This window comes from Mobula hypostoma, chromosome 3, assembly GCF_963921235.1.
Source record: "Mobula hypostoma chromosome 3, sMobHyp1.1, whole genome shotgun sequence".
Lineage (NCBI taxonomy): Eukaryota > Metazoa > Chordata > Chondrichthyes > Myliobatiformes > Myliobatidae > Mobula > Mobula hypostoma.
Genome location: NC_086099.1, coordinates 177,928,805 through 177,952,069, shown reverse-complemented (window position 1 = coordinate 177,952,069; position 23,265 = coordinate 177,928,805). Strand labels below are relative to the sequence as shown.

At 41.7% G+C, this 23,265-nt stretch overlaps 1 protein-coding gene across 5 annotated transcripts in view; it reads left to right on the top strand.

The window, feature by feature from the left end:
- Window positions 1-23,265, top strand: part of gtpbp10 (GTP-binding protein 10 (putative)) — a 66,248-nt gene that overhangs the window by 21,647 nt on the left and 21,336 nt on the right. For 3 of the 5 annotated variants that reach the window (XM_063044169.1, XM_063044170.1, XM_063044171.1), the window contains 3 exons: window positions 3,922-4,013; window positions 16,985-17,129; window positions 19,599-19,672. In XM_063044169.1, the coding sequence (XP_062900239.1) occupies window positions 3,922-4,013; window positions 16,985-17,129; window positions 19,599-19,672 (311 nt within the window). Of the gene's footprint in view, window positions 1-138; window positions 363-3,921; window positions 4,014-16,984; window positions 17,130-19,598; window positions 19,673-23,265 lie in introns of all 5 variants that reach the window. The other 2 variants (XM_063044172.1, XM_063044173.1) reach the window with 1 other exon arrangement.

Here is a 23,265-nt window from a genome sequence, read left to right as displayed (position 1 = left end):
GCTTTGAACTCTAATTTAGTTTTTTAATATACAGTATTTCTGTTTTTGCTCATTTTTAAATAATCTATTCAATGTACGTAATTGATTTACGTATTTATTATTGTGTTTTATTTTATTTTTTTTTTCTTTCTCTGCTAGATTATGTATTGCATTGAACTGCTGCTACTAAGTTAACAAATTTCATGTCACATGCCGGTGATAATCAACCTGATTCTGATTCTGGACCACTGGAAGATGATGCTGGTTAAGTAGCAATGGGGGACAAAGAAATGGCAGATGAACTGAATGGGTACTTGGCATTGGTCTTCGCTGTGGAAGACACTAGCAGTGTGCCAGAGGTCCATGAGTGTCAGGGAGCAGGAGTGAGTACCATTGATATTACAAAGGAAAAAGTGCTAGGCAAAATCAAAATTATTAAGGTGGATAAGTCACCTGGACCAGATGGACTACATCCCAGAGTCCAGAGTCGTTGCTGAAGAGATAATAGATGCATTGGTCATGATCTTTCAAGAATCACTTGATTCTGGCATAGTCCAGGAGGACTGGAAGATTGCAAATGTTACTCCACTCTTTAAGAAGGGAGAAAGTTTGTTTTAAAAAAATAGGAAATTGTAGGTCAATTAACCTAACCTCAGTGGTTGGGGAAGTGTTGGAGTCTATTCTTAAGGATGAGGTTTTGAGGTACTTGGCGACCAATGATAAAATAAGTCAAAGTCAGCATGGTTTCTGTCAAGGGATATCTTGCCTGACAAATCTGTTAAGAGTTCTTTGAGGAAGTAACAAGCAGGGTGGACAAAGGAGAGGCAGTAGATGTAATTTATTTGGATATTCAGCAGGCATTTGATAAGGTGCCACACATGAGCCTGCTTAACAAGATAAAATGCCATGGTGTTACAGGAAAGATATTGGCATGGATGTTGGCTGACAGGCAGGAGGGCAGCAAGTGGGAATAAAGGGGGCCTTTTCTGGTTGGCTACCAGTGACTAGTGCTGTTCCTCAGGGGACAGTATATGGACTGCTACATTTCACATTGTTTGTCAATGATTTGGATAATGGAATTGATCGCTTTGTGGCAAAGTTTGCGGATGATACAAATATAGGTGGAGGGGTAGAGGTAATGCTGCAAAAGCAAAGCGATTGCAGCAGGACCTAGACATATTGGAAGAATGGGCAAAAAGATGGCAGATGGAATACAGTGCTGGGAAATGTATGATAATGCATTTTGGTAAAAGGAACAATAGTGAAGACTATTATCTAAACGGGGAGCAGCTTCGAACATCAGAGATGCAGAGGGACTTGGGAGTCCTCGTGCAAGACTCCCAGAAGCTTAATTTACAGGTTGAGTCTGTGGTATAGAAGGCAAATGCAATGTTGGCGTTATTTCAAGGGGAATAGCATATAAACAAGGAGATAATGCTGAGCCTTTATAAGACACTAGTCAGACACTTGACAACAGTTTTGGACCCCATATCTCAGAAAGGATGTGTTGTCATTGGAGGTTCACGGGGGATGATTCTGGGAATGAAGGGCTTAACATATGAGGAGCATTTGGCAGCTTTGGGCCTGTACTCACTAGAATTTAGAATGCGGGGAGTGGGGCACGGTGATGGGATCTAATTGAAACCTACTGAATGTTGAAAGGACTAGATAAGGTTGATGTGTAGAGGATGTTTTCTGTTGTGGGGGTATCCAGAACTAGAGGGCAACCTTTTAGAACAGAGATAAGGAGGACATTTTTTAGACAGAGTAGTGAATCTGTAGAATGCTCTACCACAGACCGTGGTGGATGCCAAGTCTGTGGGTATATTTAAGACGGAAGTTGATAGTTTCCTGATCGATCAGGGCATCAAAGGATATGGCAAGAAGGCAGGTGTATGGGGTTGAGTGGGATCTGGGATCAGCCATGATGGAATGGGTGGAGAAGATTCGATGGGCTGAATGGCCTAATTCTGCTCATGCCTTATGGTCTTATGGGAGGATGAGATAACATGGCTGACAAGGGAAATCAAAGACAGCATTAAAAAGAAAAGTGAGGGCATATAATATAGCAGAAATTGGTGGGAAGTTGGAGGATTGGGAAGCTTTTAAAAACTAATGTAAGGCAACTAAAAAAGCCATAAGGAGAGAAAAGTTGAACTATGAAGGTAAGCTCACCAATAATATAAAAGAGGATACCAAAAGTTTTTTTTAGATATATTAAGAGTAAAAGAGAGGCAAGAGTAGATACTGGACAAGTATTTTGCATCAGTTCACTGTTGAAGACACTAGCAGTATGCCAGAAATTCGAGAACATCAGAGGACAGAAGTGAGTATAGTTGTTATTACTAAGGAGAAGTTGATCGGGAACCTGAAAGATCTGAAGTCGGCTGGACCAGATGAACTGTACCCCAGGGTTCTGAAAGAGACCGATTGTGGAGAATTCTTTAAGAAGGGAGAGAGGCAGAAGAAAGGAAATTATAGGCCTGTTAGCCTGATTTCACTGGTTGAGAAAATTTGGAATCATTAAGGATGAGGTTTTAGAATATTTGGAGGCACATGATAAAATTGGTCAAAGTCATCATGGCTTCATTAAGGGAAAATCTTGCCTGACAAATCTGTTGGAATTCTTTGAAGAAATAACAGGCAGAATAGGCAAAGGAGAGTCAGTGGATGTTATTTATTTGGATTTTCAGACGACCTTTGACAGGTTAATGCTCATGAGATTGCTTAACAACATAAGAGGTCATGGTATTACGGGAACGATACTAGCATGGGGAGAAGATTGGCTCACTGGCAGGAGGCAAGAACTATAAATAAAGGGGGCCTTTTCTGGTTGGCTGCTGGTGTCTACTGGACTTCCTCAGGGGTCTATGTTAGGACTGTTTCTTTTCATGTTATGTATCAGTGATTTGGATAACAGAAGAAGCACAGAGTCTGGACAGTTTTGGAGTATGGTAGAGAAGTGGCAGATGGAATATATTGTTGGGAAATGTATGTTTATGGACTTTGGTAGAAGAAATAAAGGTGTAGACTATTTTCCAAATGGGGTGAAAATTTAAAAATCCAAGGTAGAAAAGGACTTTGGAGTCCTCATGCTGGTCTTGTGGTGTTCTTTGTTGCTGGATGCTGCAGCTTGGAGGGCTGAATGACCTGTTTTGTGCTGTATCTCCAAACAAATAAATAAATGTTTACAAGCCTTCTTGGAAAAATGCAACATCCTCACTGAGTCTTAGTCTGTATTTGCATTGTGTTCTTAATAATCTACAGTGAAAAAGAAACACAAGTAGTCTGTTGTTTTATATAAAAAAAACTAAAACTGGAACCAGAGAAATCTATGATAAATAATACAAATGGTAAACTCAGAAGATTTTTCATCAGCTTATAGACTGCCTTAGGGGTGTTGAAAGTTGTTTGGGAATAAAATTGCAAGCTATATTTTCATACGAGTATGCAATTTTATTTGCAAACAACTTTCAAGTTTGATTGGCATTTAGTTGCACCAGTTCCTTGAAACAAGATATTATTATTTATTTGCTCACGGAAGGGCATGTTGTTGGCAATGTTGGCATTTATTCTCCGACCCTAATTGGCTTCTAGGCCATTTTAGAGAATATACTTGAATTTAAATTACATGGCTGCTGTAGTGAAACAGAAATATGAACAAATAATAATCAAGATGAAAGGCAAGTTTTGTTCCTGTAATTCTGTTTCTCACAAAAATACTGAAGTTTCACAAAAGGGTAGTAAATATAATGGCCTACAAAGAATATATTAAATAAGGGACACACGAGTAACAAAGGTATCTCTGAGTTGAGTTTCTTCATTATGTGAGGATGTAGCTGCGAAAAATAGGAAGCCATTGAAAGTAGCATAAATGTTAAATGTCCCCAACTTCGGAATAGTTGAATACTCAAGTTTTAACTATATCTCTTTCTCATCTAGCATACGATCACTTAAAGGTGCAAAGGGAAAAGACTGTGAAATTTATGGCCCAGTTGGAATTTCAATCACTAATGATAATGGGAAAATAATAGGTAAGAAATCCTATGTTAAAATTGATTGTAATATCAGTATAATTTTTCTAAGTAACATTTATCCAGTTGAGTATCAGATTGTTAAATTAGTCTTTACAAATTCTCTTATGATGCTTTTTGCGACTGAACTCTGCAATTACAATTACTAGAACTGATGTAGTTCCACTTATTTTGCATATAAATTATGGTTTTTATTACTATAAATTACACTCAGTGGCCAGTTTATTAGGTACAATATGAAACTTGGTGTGATCTTCTGCTGCTGTAGCCCATCTACTTTAAGATATGACTTATACATTCAAAGATGATCTTCTGCACACCACAGTTGTAACACGTTGTTATTTGAGTTACTGTTGTCTTCCTAACAGCTTCATATACGTCACCATACACAGCCCTGAGATTCATTTTCCTGTGGACATACTCAGCAAATCTGTAGAATAGTAACTATAACAGGATCAATGAAAGATCCACCACAGTGCAGAAATCATCAAATGCAAATATGAATAAGTAGTAATAAATAACAAGAACATGAAATAATGAGATACATAGTGGTTAAAGTGAGATCATTGGTTGTAGGAACAGTTCAATGATAAGGCAAGTGAATGTAGTTATCTGTATTCAAGAGCTTAATGTCCTTGAGTTTGATGGTATGAATCTTGAGGTTCTTATACCTTCTACCTGATGGCAGCAGCGAGAAGAGAGCATGACCTGGGTGGTGAGGATCTCTGACAATGGATGCTGCTTTCCTACAACAGCATTTCACGTAGATGTGCTCAGTGGTTGGGAGGGCTTTACCCATGATGGACTGAGCCAAATCCACTACCTTTTATAGATTTTCCATTCAAAGGCACTGGTGTTTCCATACCAGGCTGCGTGACAGCCAGTTAATGTACTCCGTACCTATATGAGTTTGTCAGATTTTTAGATGTCATGCTGAATCTCCGCTTACTCCTCAGGAAGTAGAGGCATTGTTGTGTTTTCTTCACAATTGCACTTTTGTGCTGGGTTCAGGATAGGTTCTTTGAAATAGTAATACCCAGGAATTTAGAGTTGCAACTCTCTCTACCTCTGACCCTCTGATGAGGACTGGCTCATGGATCTCTGGTTTTCCTCTCCTGAAGTCTTTAATCAGTTCCTTGGTTCTGCTGACATTGAGTGAGAGGTTGTTGTTATGACACTACTTTCCCACCTGTATGCTAATTCATCACCTTTGATTTGGCCCACAACAGTAATGCTCACTTGTGTTGATGGAGATTTTGTTGCCAATCCGATCTGCAATTCCATGATCCAGTTGCACATGAAGGTATTGAGGCTAAGATCTTGGAGCTTCTTGATTGATTTTGAGGGGATGATGGTATTGAATGCTGAGTTATAGTAGATAAAAAAACATCCTGATATAAGCATCTTTGCTGAGATCCAGTCTGATCATTTTCTGTTGACCTCTCATAAACAAGCTGCTTTCACCCACTGAACTGCTGCTCATGGGATGTGTTTTGTTTTTCGCACCATTCTCTGTAAACTCTAGAGACTGTTGTGCATGAAAATTCTAAGAGGTTAGCATATTCTGAGATACTTATGCCACCCTTTCAGAAACCAACAATCGTTCCACGCTTGGAATCACTTAGTTAACATTTCTTCCTCATTCTGATGTATGGGCTGAACAACAACTGGACATCTGTGTGCTTTTGTGCATTGAGTGGCTGCCACCTGATTAAATGATTAAATATTTGCATTAACAAGCAGGCATACAGGTGTAACTGATAAAGTAGCCCCATACCTCATTTGAACTCCGGACCCATCTAAGACTGAAGAGAAAGCAGATGCTGGACTATCTGGATTTCTGAACAGTCAGATGCTAGGAGGAATTAATGATGTTGTATATTTAAATTTTTCAAAAGGTTTTAGTAAAGGAGGTTGCTGATCAAATTTAGAACATTTAGAATTAGGGATAATTCTCATATTAAGAGCAAACAGCAGTGATGTTTGGGATCTAGTTTTTCCTATTCAACCATTCCCAGGTTGAGTGACTAGGTCACATTTAATGTTTGCAAGTTTGAGGACATGAAAATAAATAGAGTATGAACATAGAGCAGTTCAGCACAGGAACATGCAATTTAAAACAACCCTTTGACTGTTTGTGGTGTATATCCCTCCATCCACTGCTATTCATGTGCCTGTCCAAGTGCCTCTGAAACACTGCTGTCATGCATATTTCTACCACTTCCCATGATAACACATTCCAGGCACAAATCCTATTTGATATTTTCACCCTTGGAGAAAGAGTTATTCTACCCTATGTATGCCCCTCATCTTTTTAAAGTTCAAAGTAAATTTAGAAACATAGAAAACCTACAGCACAATACAGGCCGTTTGGCCCACAAAGTTGTGCCGAACATATCCCTATCTTAGAAATTACTAGGCTTACTCATAGCCCTCTATTTTTCTAAGCTCCATGTATCTATCCAAAAGTCTCTTAAAAGACCCTATCGTATCTGCCTCCACCAGCATTGCCGGCAGCCCATTCCATACACTCACCACTCTCTGAGTAAAAAACTTATCATTGAAATCTCCTCTGTACCTACTCCCCAGCACCTTAAACCTGTGCCCTCTTGTGGCAACCATTTCAGCCCTGGGAAAAAGCCTCTGACTATCCACAGGATCAATGCCTCTCATTATCTTATACACCTCTATCAGGTCACCTCTCGTCCTGTGCTGCTCCAAGGAGAAAAGACTGAGTTCACTCAACCGGTTTTCATAAGTCATGCTCCCCAATCCAGGCAACATCCTTGTAAATCTCTTCTGCACCCTTTTTTTGGCTTCCACGTCCTTCCTGTAGTGAGGCGACCAGAACTGAGCACAGTACTCCAAGTGGGGTCTGACCAGGGTCCTATACAGCTGCAACAATATCTCTTGGCTCCTAAATTCAATTCCATGATTGATGAAGGCCAATATACTGTATGCCTTCTTAACCACAGAGTCAACCTGCGCAGGTGCTTTGAGCGTCCTATGGACTCGGACTCCAAGATCCCTCTGATCCTCCACACTGCCGAGAATCTTACCATTAATACTATATTCTGCCATCATATCTGACCTACCAAAATGAACCACTTCAGATTTATCTGGGTTGAACTCCATCTGCCACTTCTCAGCCCAGTTTTACATCCTATCAATGTCCCTCTGTAACCTCTGACAGCCCTCCACACTATCCACAACACCTCCAACCTTTGTGTCATCAGCAAACTTACTAACCCATCCCTCCACTTTCTCATCCAGGTCATTTATAAAAATCACGAAGAGTAAGGGTCCCAGAGCAGATCCCTAAGGCTCACCACTGGTCACCGACCTGCATGCAGAATATGACCCGTCTACAACCACTTTTTGCCTTCTGTGGGCAAGTCAGTTCTGGATCCACAAAGCAATGTCTCCTTGGATCCCATGCCTCTTTACTTTCTCAGTAAGCCATGCATGGGGTACCTTATCTAATGCCTTGCTGAAATCCATATATACTACATTTGCTGCTCTTCTTTCATCAATGTGTTTAGTCACATCCTCAAAAAATTCAATCAGGCCTGTAAGGCACGACCTGCCCTTGACAAAGCCATGCTGAATATTCCTAATCATATTATACCTCTCCAAATGTTCATTAATCCTGCCTCTCAGGATCTTCTTCATCAACTTACCAACCACTGAAGTAAGACTCACTGGTCTATGATTTCCTGGGCTATCTCTACTCCCTTATTTATTATTGAAGTACATATATGTCACCGTATACAACCCTGAGATTAATTTTCTTGTAGGCATACTAAATTAATCCATAATTGAATAATAACCATAACAGAATCAATAAGAGACTGCACCAACTGTGTGTTCAACCAGCATGCAAAAGACACCAAACAGCAAATACAAAAGGAAAGGAATAATAATAATAAATAAATAAATAAGGAATAAGTATTGAGAACATGAGATGAAGAGTCCTTGAAAGTAAGTCCATAGGTTGTGGGAACATTCAGTGATGGGGTAAGTGAAGCTGACTGAAGTTATCCCCTTTGGTTCAAGAGCCTGATGGTTGAGGGGTAATAACTGTTTCTGAACCTGGTGGTGTGAGTCTTCCAGCTCCTATACCTTTGTCCCGATGGCGAGAAGAGAGCATGTCCTGGGTGGTGGGGGTCCCTGATGATCGATGTTGTTTCTCTGTGACAATGCTCCTTGTAGGTATGATCAATGGTGGAGAGGGCTTTATCCATGATGGACTAGGCCACATCCACTACTTTCTATAGGATTTTCTGTTCAAAAGCATTTGTGTTTCCATACCAGGCTATGATGCAGCCAGTAAATATACTCTTCACCACACATCAAAGTTTAAGATGTCATGCTTACTCTTTGAAAACTCCTAAGGAAGTAGAGGTGCTGCTGTGCTTTCTTTGTAATTACACTTAAGTGCTGGGCCCAGTACAGGTCCTCTGAAATAACACTGAGGAATTTAGAAAGTTGCTGACCCTCTGCACCTCTGATCCTCCATTGAGGTCTGTTTCATGGAACTCCAGTTTTTCCCTCCTGAAGTCAATAATCAATTCCTGGATCTTGAATAAGAGGTTGTTGTTGTGGCATCACTCAGCCAGATTTTCAGTCTCCCTCCTATAAGCTGATTCTTCACCGTCTTTGATTTGACCTATGACAGAGGCGTTGTCAGCAAACTTGAATATGACATTGGAGCTGTGCTTCGCCACACAGTCATAAGTGTAAAGTGAGTAGAGCAGGCAGCTAAGCATATAGCCTTGTGGTGCACTTGTGCTGATGGAGATTGTGAAGGAGATGGTGTTGCCAATCCAAACTAACTGGGGTCTGCAAGTGAGGAAATCAAGGATCCACCTGCGCAAGTCAAGTCAGCCTTCAGCCTTCAGCCTCCAGCCTCCAGGATGCTGAAAACAATCCAAGTTTGCCCAGTCTCTCTTTCTAGCTTGTATTCTCCAATCCCAGTAACATCCTAACAAACCTCTTTTACATCCTCTGCAAAGCCCCCAAATTCTTCCTGTTACGTGATAGCTAGAACTGAACTGCACGCAGTACTCCATATGGGGCCTAACCTGTTTTAATTGAGCAGCAACATGATTTGCTACTAACTTATATACTTAATGCCATAACCTTTCCTTGCATCAACACTCCAAGGTTCTTGCCATTTACTCTATAACCATATAACAATGACACCACAGAAACAGGCCATCTCGGCCCTTCTAGTCCGTGCCGAACACTTACTCTCACCTCGTCCCACTGACCTGCACTCAGCCCATAATCCTCCATTCCTTTCCTGTCCATATACCTATCCAATTTTTCTTTAAATGGTAATATCAAACCTGCCTCCACCACTTCTACTGGAAGCTCGTTCCACACAGCCACCACTGTCTGAGTAAAGGAATTCCCTCTCGTGTTACCTCTGAACTTTTGCCCCCTAACTCTCAACACATGTCCTCGTTTGAATCTCCCCTACTCTCAATCGAAAAAGCCTATCCACGTCAACTCTATCTATCCCCCTCATAATTTTAAATACCTCTGTCAAGTCCCTCCTCAACCTTCTACGCTCCAAAGAATAAAGACCTAACTTGTTCAACCTTTCTCTGTAACTCAGGTGCTGAAAGCCAGGTAACATTCTAGTAAATCTTCTCTGTACTCTCTCTATTTTGTTGACATCTTTTCTATAATTCGGTGACCAGAACTGTACACAATACTCCAAATTTGGCCTTACCAATGCCTTGTACAATTTTAACATTACATCCCAACTCCTATACTCAATGCTCTGATTTATAAAAGCCAGCATACCAAAAGCTTTCTTCACCACCCTATCCACATGAGATTCCACCTTCAGGGAACTATGCACCAATATTCCTAGATCACTCTGTTCTACTGCATTCTTCAATGCCCTACCATTTACCATGTATGTCCTATTTTGATTAGTCCTACCAAAATGTAGCACCTCACACTTATCAGCATTAAACTCCATATGCCATCTTTCAGCCCACTCTTCTAACTGGCCTAAATCTCTCTGCAAGCTTTGTCCTACAGAATTTAACTTCCCAAAGTGCATTATCTCATACTTATCTGAATAAGTTCCATCTACCATCACTGTTCCCAATTTTCCAGATGATCTGTATCCCACTGTATCCTTGGGCTACCTTCTCAGTTCTCATCTCTTGTGGAAAATGACTAATCATATTATCTACATTATCATCCAGGTCATTAACAACAAAGGATATAGCACTGATCGCTATGGAATATTAATGGTCATTGGCTTCTGGTCAGAATAACGACCTTCCACACTTAACTTCTGTCTTCTATGGCCAAGTCAATTCTATGTTCCAGCTACCAAGTCTCTGTGGATACTATGTGTTTTAATCTGGTGGATCAGCCAACCATGAGGAGACTGTATTAAATGATTCATTAAGGCCCATGTAGACAACTACTGCCTTACCGGAATCCAATCATCTTTGTTATTTCCTTAAAGTAACTCCATTTGTAAGACATGGCCTCCCCTGCACAAAGCTATGCTGACTATTTCAAATTGGTACACACTTTTCTTAGAGATGATTAAGTCCTGATCCTAAGAATCATCTTCTGTAATTTCCTTACCACTAATAAAAGACTTTTCCGGTTTTTTGGTTGCTACTGCTCTCCTTAAACAAATGAACAAAACTGGCTATTCCTTAGTCCTCTGAAAACTTGCCTATGACTAAAGAGGATACAAAGATCTCTGTCAAGACTTCAACAATCTTCTCTTTACTGCTCTCAATAAACTGGGATAGATCCAATCAGGCCATGGGGGTATCCACCTTAATATTCTTCAAAAGATCCAACACCACCTCTGAGAAATCAGTATGTGTAGTGATTAGAATGCAAAGATACTCAAAATAATCAGAATGAGGTTTATTATCACTGACTTGTGTCATGAAATTTGCAGTATTGTGGCAGTAATATAGTGCAAATATAAAAATTACTGTAAGTTACAAAAATAAGTAGTTCAATAGAGGAATAATGAGGTAATGTTAATGGTGTTACGTACCCCGTAACTGGGTTGCCAAACCAGCAGAAATGGATCACTCAGTTGGAGTCTGGATTACTAGAACTAAGAAAGTTTTATTAAAGAAACAAGCAACACAGTAATCGAAAGGATAATAAATGCAACAGTTCAGCAATGATAACCACACATGTGCACAGAATTAAGATAACAGCATCAATCAAGCTCTATCGTTGTCTAGGGGTAAATGACCAAATTTAAAAGTGACTCAAAGTTCAGTCCAGTTAGTAGTTCAGTTCGCAGTAATCGTTGCCATGGCGATGGACAACGTGGGGGGAAGAGAGAGATAGAACAGGAACAACTGATCATTCAGAACGGCTTCACTCACAGACCGGCGAGATTGCTCACAAGCAACTTTTGGGCGGGTCCTTGGTGATGTCACCTGAGGTCACTGACTGTGACCCCTCGTCCAGATGCGGTCGATCCTCTGCAGTGAACCCGGCACCCAGGCAAGGGCGGACACACACCGGGTTCCCGCTGATCGTACCTTTCCACCCTGGTCGTTGTCTGGTACTTCTCACCCACTCGTGAGAGGCGCACCGCTTCCAGGGTCTTGTTACCTCGGGTGGCGTGTGTCCTGCCTTAGCGAACCTGTCCCTTTTTATCCCCCTGCTGGGGCATCGCCTGTCCACCACTTCAAACAGTTCAGGGTTCAAAGGGGGAGCCGCTCCAGACAGCTCTCTCTCCCCTGTTCCTTCATTACACATCTCCAGATGCTGCTCCATTGTTCCTTATCTCTCCTTCCCCTGAGGGCAGGTGGCAGACCACTTGCTGATGTCACTGATGCTAACCCAGGCCAGCAAACATCTTAATTTTATGTGTATTCTCGTCACACTTCCCCCCTTTTAAGGATTTTTACCGGGAGGTAAAAATTACAAACATGAATACATTATTTGATACATACACAAATATACATCTTTATCAGCTATTTGGCTAACACAGCGAGTTTGAAGCTGTCAACACCTTGACAGACAGTCATCACATTTTCTGTTCCTTTTACACGTGTTATTAATAATCCCTTAGACCAGGCTCCAACTCAGCAAACTTCATAGTGGCCAAAAACACTGATGAATTGCGACCAATGTAACCTCTCATTTGGTTTTGTCCTGGACCACAACAACAAGGGTCGTCCCATTCTGACTCAATTTTCTCTCGCAAGGGCTTAGTAGGAGGGAGACGGGTATTGACCACAGAGTTATTGCAAAACTTCCTGCAGTACCCCACCGTCTCCAAGAGCCTTCTGAGGGCCCTCTTGTCTGTCGGGGTTGGGAGGTCAGCGATAGCCTGCACTGTAGCTTGCATCACTGCCAGCTGCCCCTGTGTCACCACAATTCCCAGGTAAGTGACCCTCGTGTGGCCGAATTCATTTTTTTCAAGGTTCACTATCAAACTGGCTTCAGACAGCCGTATTAAATTGCCAATACACACCTCTGTGTTCATCAGCCCTTTAGTTACTGAATTACTCAAAAAATATGGGTGTTGTTTACTAGGCCGCCCTATTGTAACAGACATCACCCAACGTCCCAGTTCTTTGCATTTCCTCGGGACAATCAAACCCACGGGCGCGAGTCGTTTAATTACTTCTTCTAAAGATTCGCTTTGTTCGGGGATTAAGGGAGAGACCTTATCAGTAGACCTGGCCAAAACAATAGCCTTCTCCCATCTGATCGATCCCATACTAATCTTTCCAAAATGTTTTTTTTCTCTTATCAGGGGGCCCCTAGCTTCATTGATTTCCACGCCAACACCGACTAGGTTTGTTAGCATATCAAAAGCCGGTGACAGTCTCAGTTCACGTCGGTCATGATCAATAACATTTTTCCCCCTGGGCAGCCGGTAAATCTCTTTCATGATTCCACCAACTATTTCCTCCAGCACCGCAAAATGTCCAGCGGGGGGTACCTCGTGGGCCATGTTAAAAACCTCATCCCCATAACTCTTTTGCACCACCCCCCACTCCTCATCTGCGGATACTGTACTTGATTTCCCTTTTCTCCTTAGCACTTCCTCCTCAGCACAATAGCCTACTAGTTCCCTTGTCAAGGCTGTGTCAGAGAGAGCTGTCTCTGCAAAAACCATCAGCCCCTCGTCTTGCTCCTGCGTCTGCACAAATTCTTTCCTGGCTACTGCTACGTCCGTCCCAGCTCCCTCACTACCTCTTATCTCACTATACCCTGTCTCATACAAGGTTGGCAGAAATGTTTCAGCTAAATTCACTATCGCGGGCCGGTGATGAACCTGTGAGTCCATGGGCGGGGCCTCAATGCTGGCAGGCTGACCTGTCAATCTCACGACTGGGAACACGATTCCTCCGGCGATGTTATTACCGAGCAAGACTTCCACATCTTTCATCGGTAATTCGGACCTCACCCCGATCGTGACTAGTCCAGAGACCAGGTTGCTCTGTAAGTGTATCTGGTGCAGAGGGACTGACTCTGTCCCTTCCCCAACACCTTTGACCTCTACCTCCCCAGTCTCAGTCTCTGAGCTAAACTCTAATACACTCTTCAGTATTAGTGACTGACACGCTCCCGTGTCTCTCCAGATCCGCACTGGAACTGGTTTTAACCCCTCCTTCACTGACACCAATCCGGCCGAGATAAACCTCTCGCGCCCTTCCTGGACTTTTTCAGACCTGTCCTTCCCTAGCGGTTCGCTTAACAGCTCGATACAGCCATTCAAAATTTCCGCTTTTCCTTTCCCCGTCTCCTTCCTTGGGGCAAAGCACCTGGACGCAAAGTGTCCGACTTTCCCACAATTATAACAGACGACCCCAGGAGACTTCCTACCAGACTGCTCCTGGTCTACCTTATCCTTTTCACTAGTCCCCGGCTTACTTTCTGACTTTTCCGGCGGACTCTCCCCGCCGTCCTGACTACCCTTCTGGTAGCCTTTACTCGGGGCAAACTTCATTTTATGCGTCAACGCATACTCATCCGCTAACTTAGCAGTTGCGGCTAACGTGGCTGCCTCTTTCTCATCGAGGTAGGGTCTCATACCCTCAGGGACACAACCTTTAAACTGCTGAATCAGAATCAGCTGCAGCAGTCTGTCATAATCCCCCTCTACCCCTTTCGAGGCACACCAACGCTCACAATATGTTTGCATCTCACGAGCAAACTCCAAATACGTGCGGTCCCACTGCTTCCTCGCATTCCGGAACCTCTGCCAGTATGCCTCCGGGACCAACTCATAAATCCTGAGGATGGCCTCTTTCACCACCTCATACCTCTGGGCATCTTCCGTGGACAAAGCTGAGTAAGCTTCTTGGGCCTTCCCTTTCAGTACACTCTGAAGTAAAACAACCCACTTATCCCTCGGCCAGTCCTGACTTATAGCCACTTTTTCGAAGTGGAGAAAGTACCGATCCACGTCGGTATCGTCAAATGGGGGAACCAGCCTAACCTCCTGGGTCGCCCGGAACCCTCCACCTTGGTTCGGCACGAGCCCCTGCTCGGCCCTTATCTTTAACTTCTCCAGCTCAAATTCCCTTTCCCTCTGTTTCCCTCTCTCTTCTCGCTCCCATTGCCTCTCTTTCTCCTCTCTCTCTAACTGTCTGTCCCTCTCTTTCTCTTCTCTCTCCAACTGTCTTTCTCTCTCTTTCTCTTTCTCCCGCCTTTCTAACTGCTTCTCTTCGTGTTCTAACTGCCGTACCCGGAACTCGTGCTCGAGTCTCAGTTTTTCAAGCTGTACCTGTACTGCGTCTCCAGCAGGTTTTTCAATAGACACCACCCCCAGCTCACCTTGGGGAAACACACCTTTAGATACAAAGTGTCTACAATAGCTCTGTGTATCTCCTCTCTCCTCATTGTCGACTTCACCTTAGCAAGATTCAACCGTTTGGCCACAGCTATCAATTCCGACTTCCTGGCATCCTCTAATGCCTCCAAGGTCGGCGCCTTTATAAATTCCTCAACCTCCATTTCTGCTGTTTGTCTTTTCTTTCTTTCGGGAATTTTAACCCAATCAATTTACTCCGTCCCAAATTTAGCGTTCAAAATCGCGGACGAGAACCCCACTTATGTTACGTACCCCGTAACTGGGTTGCCAAACCAGCAGAAATGGATCACTCAGTTGGAGTCTGGATTACTAGAACTAAGAAAGTTTTATTAAAGAAACAAGCAACACAGTAATCGAAAGGATAATAAATGCAACAGTTCAGCAATGATAACCATACGTGCACAGAATTAAGATAACAGCGTCAATCAAGCTCTATCGTTGTCTAGGGGTAAATGACCAAATTTAAAAGTGACTCAAAGTTCAGTCCAGTTAATAGTTCAGTTCGCAGTAATCGTTGCCATGGCGATGGACAACGTGGGGGGAAGAGAGAGATAGAACAGGAACAACTGATCATTCAGAACGGCTTCACTCACAGACCAGCGGGATGGCTCACAAACAACTTTTGGGCGGGTCCTTGGTGATGTCACCTGAGGTCACTGACTGTGACCCCTCATCCAGATGCGGTCGATCCTCTGCAGTGAACCCGGCACCCAGGCAAGGGCGGACACACACCGGGTTCCCGCTGATCGTACCTTTCCACCCTGGTCGTTGTCTGGTACTTCTCACCCACTCGTGAGAGGCGCACCGCTTCCAGGGTCTCGTTACCTCGGGTGGCGTGTGTCCTGCCTTAGCGAACCTGTCCCTTTTTATCCCCCTGCTGGGGCATCGCCTGTCCACCACTTCAAACAGTTCAGGGTTCAAAGGGGGAGCCGCTCCAGACAGCTCTCTCTCCCCTGTTCCTTCATTACACATCTCCAGACGCTGCTCCATTGTTCCTTATCTCTCCTTCCCCTGAGGGCAGGTGGCAGACCACTTGCTGATGTCACTGATGCTAACCCAGGCCAGCAAACATCTTAATTTAATGTGTATTCTCGTCACAATGGACTGTTCAGAAATCTTATGGTGGAGGTGAAGAAGGTGTTCTAAATCTTTGAGAATTGATCTTCAGGCCCTTATACTTCCTCTCTGATGGTAATACCAAGAAGAGGGTATCTCCCGGATGGTGAAGGTCCTTAATGAAGGATACCACTTTCTTGAGGCACTGCATCGTGAAGATTTTCTCAGTGATAGGGAGGGCTATGCCCATGATGGAACTGGCACAGTGCACAACTTTCTGAAGCCGCCTTTGATTCTGCGCATTGGAGCCACCACACTAGGTGGTGATACAACTAGTCAGAATACTCTCCACAGTACATCTGTAGAAATTTACAAGAGACTTCGATGACATATCCAACCCCATCAAACTCTTAATCAAGTAGAGCCACTGGCATGTCTTCTTTGTGATTGTATCATTGGGTTGGGCCCAAGATAGATCCTCTGAGATGTTGATGCTGAAGAACTTGAAGCTGCTTTAAGTTAAACTTGAAGTTTAAGTTAAAGTTCAGTTTATTGTTGTTCAACCATACACATGTATACTGCCAAAGGAAATGGTGTTCCTCTGGACCAAGGTGCACAACACAGTACATATAACTCGTGCATACATAAAACAAAAATAATATTACGAATTAATTAACAAATAATAAGGTGCATTTATGACACACTGGCACTTCATATGTGATGAGACCTGGGTGTTGGGAGGGAGTTCAGTAGTCTTACAGCCTCGGGGAAGAAGCTGTTCCCCATCCTAAAAGTTCTTGTCCAAATGCTACCATCAGGTAGGAACCTTTCAGCTTACCCATTACCCCTGGTTCCAGGGGCCCCCAATCTCAGTGAGGAAAGCCTACTTGAATGTGGGGGAAAAGCCTGCTTGCTTTTGGATTTTTTTGGCTTTTGGATGCTGCTGAAATTTTTGTTTGCATCTAATTACCTCTACCTTTTGATCCAGAATGTTAGCTTAGTGATTTTTTTTTAATGGTTACAATTGCAGTTGCTATTCTAAATATTTGAAGTTGTTTTTCTTCTTTAGGTGAACTGAACCGAACAGGGGATCGGTTAATTGTAGCCCAGGGTGGTCATGGCGGATCATTTAGGACTAACTTTCTGCCTTCTAAGGGCCAAGGTGGAATCATAAGAATGGATTTGAAGCTGGTAGCAAATGTTGGATTGATTGGGTAAGTCATAGTTGTTAATCTATCAACAATACCACGGAAACAATAATGTTAGTAGCATATAACATCTGTCATACATTCCTTGAGTGGGATACAAGCTTATTGTAATTTTAGTGATTATCTTGATCTTCGTACATAATCCTATTTTTATCATTAAAATAATTGCAAGATTAGCACATGGTTTCTTGGTATATGGTACATGGATTGGTTTCTGTGATAACTTTCTGGAGGAACATTGTATCATTTTTTAATGCATGCATAATGCATAGTCTAAAATAATCTATATGTTTTATTTGACTGAGATACTCAGAGGAAGATTCACATTTTCCAATTCTGGTGATGGAACAAAGAAAATATTATCTCTAATAGGATTAATAGGGTGGCAACGAAAAGATGCTTCCTCATATTGAGTGTCTAGAACTATAGTTATACTCCCATGTTAAAGGTATGCCAATTAGTAGTTGCTTCAGATGTTATAAATCTGGAATTATGGTTTCCAGAGGCCTATGGTTGCTTAGTCATTGTGCATTTTCAAGTTGAAATCAATAAATATTTGGACTGTTAATCCAGAGATGTAGGATAAGACAGAAAATTGGATTGAAGGTGGAAAATCAACTATGATTTTAAATGCCAATCAGTCTTGATGGACCATATAGGCAATTCCTATTTCTGTTTCATCTGTTTTTATGTTCCCTACCAATAATTTCTTTTATCTGGAGTACTTTTCAAGATGGTTGCCAGTGATAAGTGGAATTCCTTAGAGGTTAGTATTGGGACCACAAAGTTTATCTTCAAATACATAATGCTTACATATATAATCATTAATGATCTTGACGAAGGAACTGATAGCATCATGACCAAGTTTGCAAACAATACAAAGATGGGTGGTGGTGTAGAGGCACAAAGTCTACAGAAAGACTTGGACAGTTCAGAAGAGTGGGCAAAGAAATGTAGATGGAAAACAGATAGAGATGTGTAAGATTGTATATTGTGGTAGGAAGAGAAAAGGTGTAAACTTTGTTTTTAGTTGGAGTAGAATTCAGAAATCGGAGGCATAAAGGGACTTGGGAGTTCCAGTCTGGGATTCCCTTAAGGTTAACTTGCAGGTTGAGCTGGTAGTAAGAAAGGCTTTTGTCTTGAGAGAATTAGAATATGAAAGCAAAGATGTGCTGCTGAGGCTTTGTGAAGCATTGGTCTGAGCAGTTATCGAAAGAAAGATGTACTAGTCCTGGAGAGGGGTCCACAGGAGGTTCACAACAACGATCCCAGGAATGAAAGACATAATGTATGATGAACGTTTGATGACTCTGGACCTGTACTCAATAGAAGTCAGAAGGATGAGGGTGGATCAAAATGAAACCTACTGAAAACCATAGGTGAGTCTGGGATCCAAGGGCACAGCCTCATTATAGAGTTATGTCCCTTTAAACCTGAGATGTGTGATTTCTTCGGTCAAAGGGTGGTGAATCTATGGAATTTTGTTTTGCCACAGAGTCCTTGCAGGCTATGTAATATGTGTATTTAAAGCAGAAATGAATAGGTTCCTGATTGGTAAAAGGGTTCAGACTTGGCGGCAGATGACAGGAGAATGATGTTGAGAAAAGAAATATAAATATCAGCCATGATTGAATGGAGGAGCAGACTCAATGAGCTGAATGATGTAATTCTGCTCATATATTTTATGATTTTATAACAATTATGACAAAAATGATGTACTACTAGCAAACTTCATTTTTTTTCTTGTAAGTGATAAATTTGTTGACCATCTACTGGATAAGAGGGTTGTATCTAGGAGGAAATTTAACAATGTCTTGGGCAATATAGCCACATGCAAATAAAACCAGAAATCCACTCCTGCTCAGGATTTGAGGGTTTGCTAGATAGTTTCTATGGTTTGATATGTCATTTAAAATTAAGTTATACTTCATACAACAAAGGTCGCATTGAGAAAACTTTCTTAAAAATGAGAGTTCTCATCAATTCATAAATTTCTGCAGATTAATGGAAAATGTTTAAAACACATCCTGTAAGAGTGGGTTTTTGATTTATCTGCATTGCTGAAGTTGATGTCAAATTTCCTCTATTATAATTACAAACATTTGCTGTCTGCTGTAAATTATCAGCACAATATTTGTTGTGTACACGAATAGCATTGATAATGGAGAGGATTCTCTTTACAAAATGTTAATGCAAATTGAAATGCAGAATAATCGAAATGTAAAAGCTGCTCTGAAGCTGAAGTAATAACATTATTGAACTTCTAATTGTTTAGTTTCATTTACTTGTAAGAGCTACATTGAATGTCAGGTATCATTATGTCATTGAATTTGGTCTTAATCATTTAAATCTTCTGATTTTTTTTTTATTATGCAGCTTAATACTGGACTGACTTTAGCAGATTGATTAAAACTTTATTGATTGTATATTTTAAGTTATGTCTTAAGTTCATAAATTTATTTCTATTAATTCCAGGTTTCCAAATGCTGGGAAATCTACACTATTGAGCAAATTGTCTCATGCAAAACCAAAAATTGCAGATTATCCATGTAAGTATAAACCGTTGAAGATATTTATTTTTGGATTTTCCCCCTCTATTTGTGCCTTCCTTTAAGACTTTCTCTGTTGCTTCCTTGATTTGAATGTGAATAAAGGGGCATTTTGTTTTCTGTTAGAAGCCCCAGTGTCATTATTTCAATCTTATCCTTTCAAAAGCATCTTGTATACAGTACTTGGGCACTGGTTTCAGATTTATTGGGATCCTCTGGGGAAAGTACGACCTGTACAGAAGGGATGGGCTACACCTAAAACTAAGGGGGACCGATATCCTTGCAGGCAGATTTGCTAGTGCTGTTGGGAAGGGTTTAAACTAACTTGGCAGGGGGACAGGAACCGGAGTGTGAGGAGTACTGGTTTACAAGCAGAGGAAGGATATAATGAAGCTGTCAGGAAGGACAGCCAGATGCTAGGGCAAAATTGTAGTCAGTGGGATGAGCTGCAATGTTAAAGGGGGCAAAATTGAAAAGGGTGACAAACACAAGACTGAAGGTTTTATATTTGAATGCACGGCTATCACGGAGTCATGGCTGAAAGACAATTGTGGTTGGAAGCTTAATATCCCCAAATGTAATACACCTGCAATACACAATGTATTGAAAAGATGGGCAGGTGGGCAGAGGAGGAAGATTGGCTGTACTGGTAAAAAATGAAATTGGAAAGAGGTGATATAGGATTGGAAGATGTAGAATCCTTATGGGTAGAGGTTAAGAAAGTGAGAGGGTAAGAAGACCCTGATGGAAATTATTTACAGGCCTCTGAACAGTAGCCAGGATGTGATCTACAAGTACAGCAGGAGATAGAAAAAACATGTCAAGAAGGCAATGTTACATGAGTTATTGAGGATTTCAATATGCAGATAGAGTGGGAAAATCAAGTTGATGCTGGATCTCAAGAGAGAGAATTTGTGGAATGCCTCTGAAATGGCTTTTTGGAGTAGCCTGTGGTTGAGTCCACTGGGGGATCAGCAATTCTGGATGAGGTGTTGTGTAATGAACTGAATATGATTAGGGAGATTAAGGTAAAGGAACCCTTAGGAAACAGTGGTCATAATATAAAATTCACCCTGCAATTTGAGAGGGAGAAGCTAAAGTCAGATGTATCAGTATTATAGTGAAGTAAAGAGAATTACAGAGGCATAAGAGGGGAGCTGGTCAAAGTTGATTTGAAAGGGGACATTAGCAGGGATGACATCAGAACAGCAAAGGCCAGAGTTTTTGGGAGCAATTTGGAAGGCACAGGATAGTATCCCAAAGAAGAAGAGGTATTCCATAGGCAGGATGATGCAACTGTGGCTGACAAGGGAAGTCAAAGCCAACATAAAAGCAAAAGAGAGGGCATATAATAGAACAAAAATTAGTGCAAAGTTAAGAGGATCAGAAAATTTTTAAAAACCAACAGAAGGCAACTAGAAAACCCATGTGGGGGAAAATGAAATATGAAGATAAGCTAGACAATAATTTAAAAATTGTACTCATTTTTTTCTGATATGTAAAAAGAGAGGCAGAATTAAATATTGGACCGCTGGAAAATGACACTGGAGAGATAGTAACAAGGGACAAGGAAATGGCGGATGAACTTTATAAATATTTTGCAACAGTCTTCACTGTGGAAGACACTACAAGTATGCTGGAAGTTTCAGAGCGTCAAGGGGCAGAAGTGAGTGCAGTTGCTTTTGCCAGGGAGATGACGCTTGGGAAACTGAAAGGTCTGAAGGTAGGTAAATCACCTGGACCTGTTGGAGTACACCCCAGGGTTCTAAAAGAGGTAGCTGGAGATTGTGAAGGCATTAATAATGATCTTTCTAGAATCAATAGATTCTGGCATGGTTCCAGAGGACTGGAACATTGTGAATGTCACTCCACTCTTCATAAGGGAGGGAAGCAAATGAAAGGAAATTATAGGCCAGTTAGTCGGACGATCAGTGGTTGGGAAGATAGTGGAGCCGATTGTTAAGGATGCGGTTTTGGGGTAATTGGAGGCGCATGCAAAATAGGTGAAACCAGCATGGCTTCTTTAAGGAAAATCTTGCCTGACAGATCTGTTGGAATTTTTTGAAGATATAACAAGTAGGACTGACAAAGGAGAATTAGCAAATGTTTTATACTTGGATTTTCAGAAGGCCTTTGACAAGATGCCGCACATGAGGCTGCTAAGTGAAATAACAGCCCAGGATATTACAGGAAAGATACTAGCACAGATAGAGCACTGGCTGATTAGCAGGAGGCAAAGGGTGGGAATGAAAGGAACATTTTCAGAATGGCTGCCAATGACTAGTGGTGTACCGCAGGGATCTGTGTTGGGACCACTTCTTTTTATGTTGTATGTCAACAATTTCCATGTTGAAATTGATGGCTTTGTGGCCACCCAAGTTTGAGGACAATATGAAGATAGGTGGAGGGGCGTGTAGTGTTGAGGAAACAGAGTCTGCAAAAGGAGAATAGGCAAAGAAGTGGCAGATGTAATACAGTGTCGGGAAGTATGTGGTCGTGTACTTTGGAAGAAGGAATAAAAGCATAGACTATTTTCTAAATGAGAACATTTAAAAATCTGAGGTGCAAAGGAATTTGGGAGTCCTCGTGTAGGATTCCCTAAAGGTTAATTTTCACGTTGAATCGGTGTTAGCATTCATTTCAAGAGGACTAGAATATAAAAGCAAGAATGTAATGCTGAGGCTATATAAGGCACTGGTGAGGCCACACTTGGAGCAGTTTTGGGCTACTTATTTAAGAAAGGATGTGCTGATATTGGAGAGGGTTCAGGGGAGTTTCATGAGTATGATTCTGGGACTGAAAGGGTTATCACTTGAGCAGTGATTTAAGGCTTTGGGCCTGTACTTGCTGGAATTCAGAATCTCATTGAAACTTATTGAGCATCGAAAGGCCGAGATAGAGTAGAAGTGGAGAGGATGTTTCCTATGGTGGGAGAGTCTAGGACCAGAGGACACAGCCTTAGAATAGAGGCACATCCTTTTAGAACAGAGATGAGGAGGAATTTCTTTAGCCAGAGAGTGTGGATCTTTTTGTGTTGGGCACGTGGCCAAGTGGTTAAGGCATGCCCAAAGCATGATCGATCCACCCCCGTGCTTCATTCCCAGTGGCATGGGGAACATTTTCTGGTAGAGGGAAGAATGAATTAAATTAAATACCAGCAAATTCTGGAAGCAAACATCACACTGTCTGTAAAAAAAATTATGTGGTTCTGTCAGTGTTAGTCTTTGATCTGTCCTGTTTTCTGTGATATCACTCCGGAGAAACATTGTATCATTTCTTAATGCATGTATGCATTTCTAAATGACAATAAAAGAGTACTGAGTGTTCTCATAATCTAAAAAAAAGCCGAAAATGAAGAGAGGATGGCTTCTACAACGGGATAATGAAGCTAAACACACCTCAAAATCCACAATGGACTACCTCAAGAGGCGCAAGCTGAAGGTTTTGCCATGGCCCTCACAGTCCCCTGACCTAAACATCATCGAGAATCTGTGGATAGACCTCAAAAGAGCAGTGCATGCAAGATGGCCCAAGAATCTCACAGAACTAGAAGCCTTTTGCAAGGAAGAATGGGCAAAAATCCCCCAAACAAG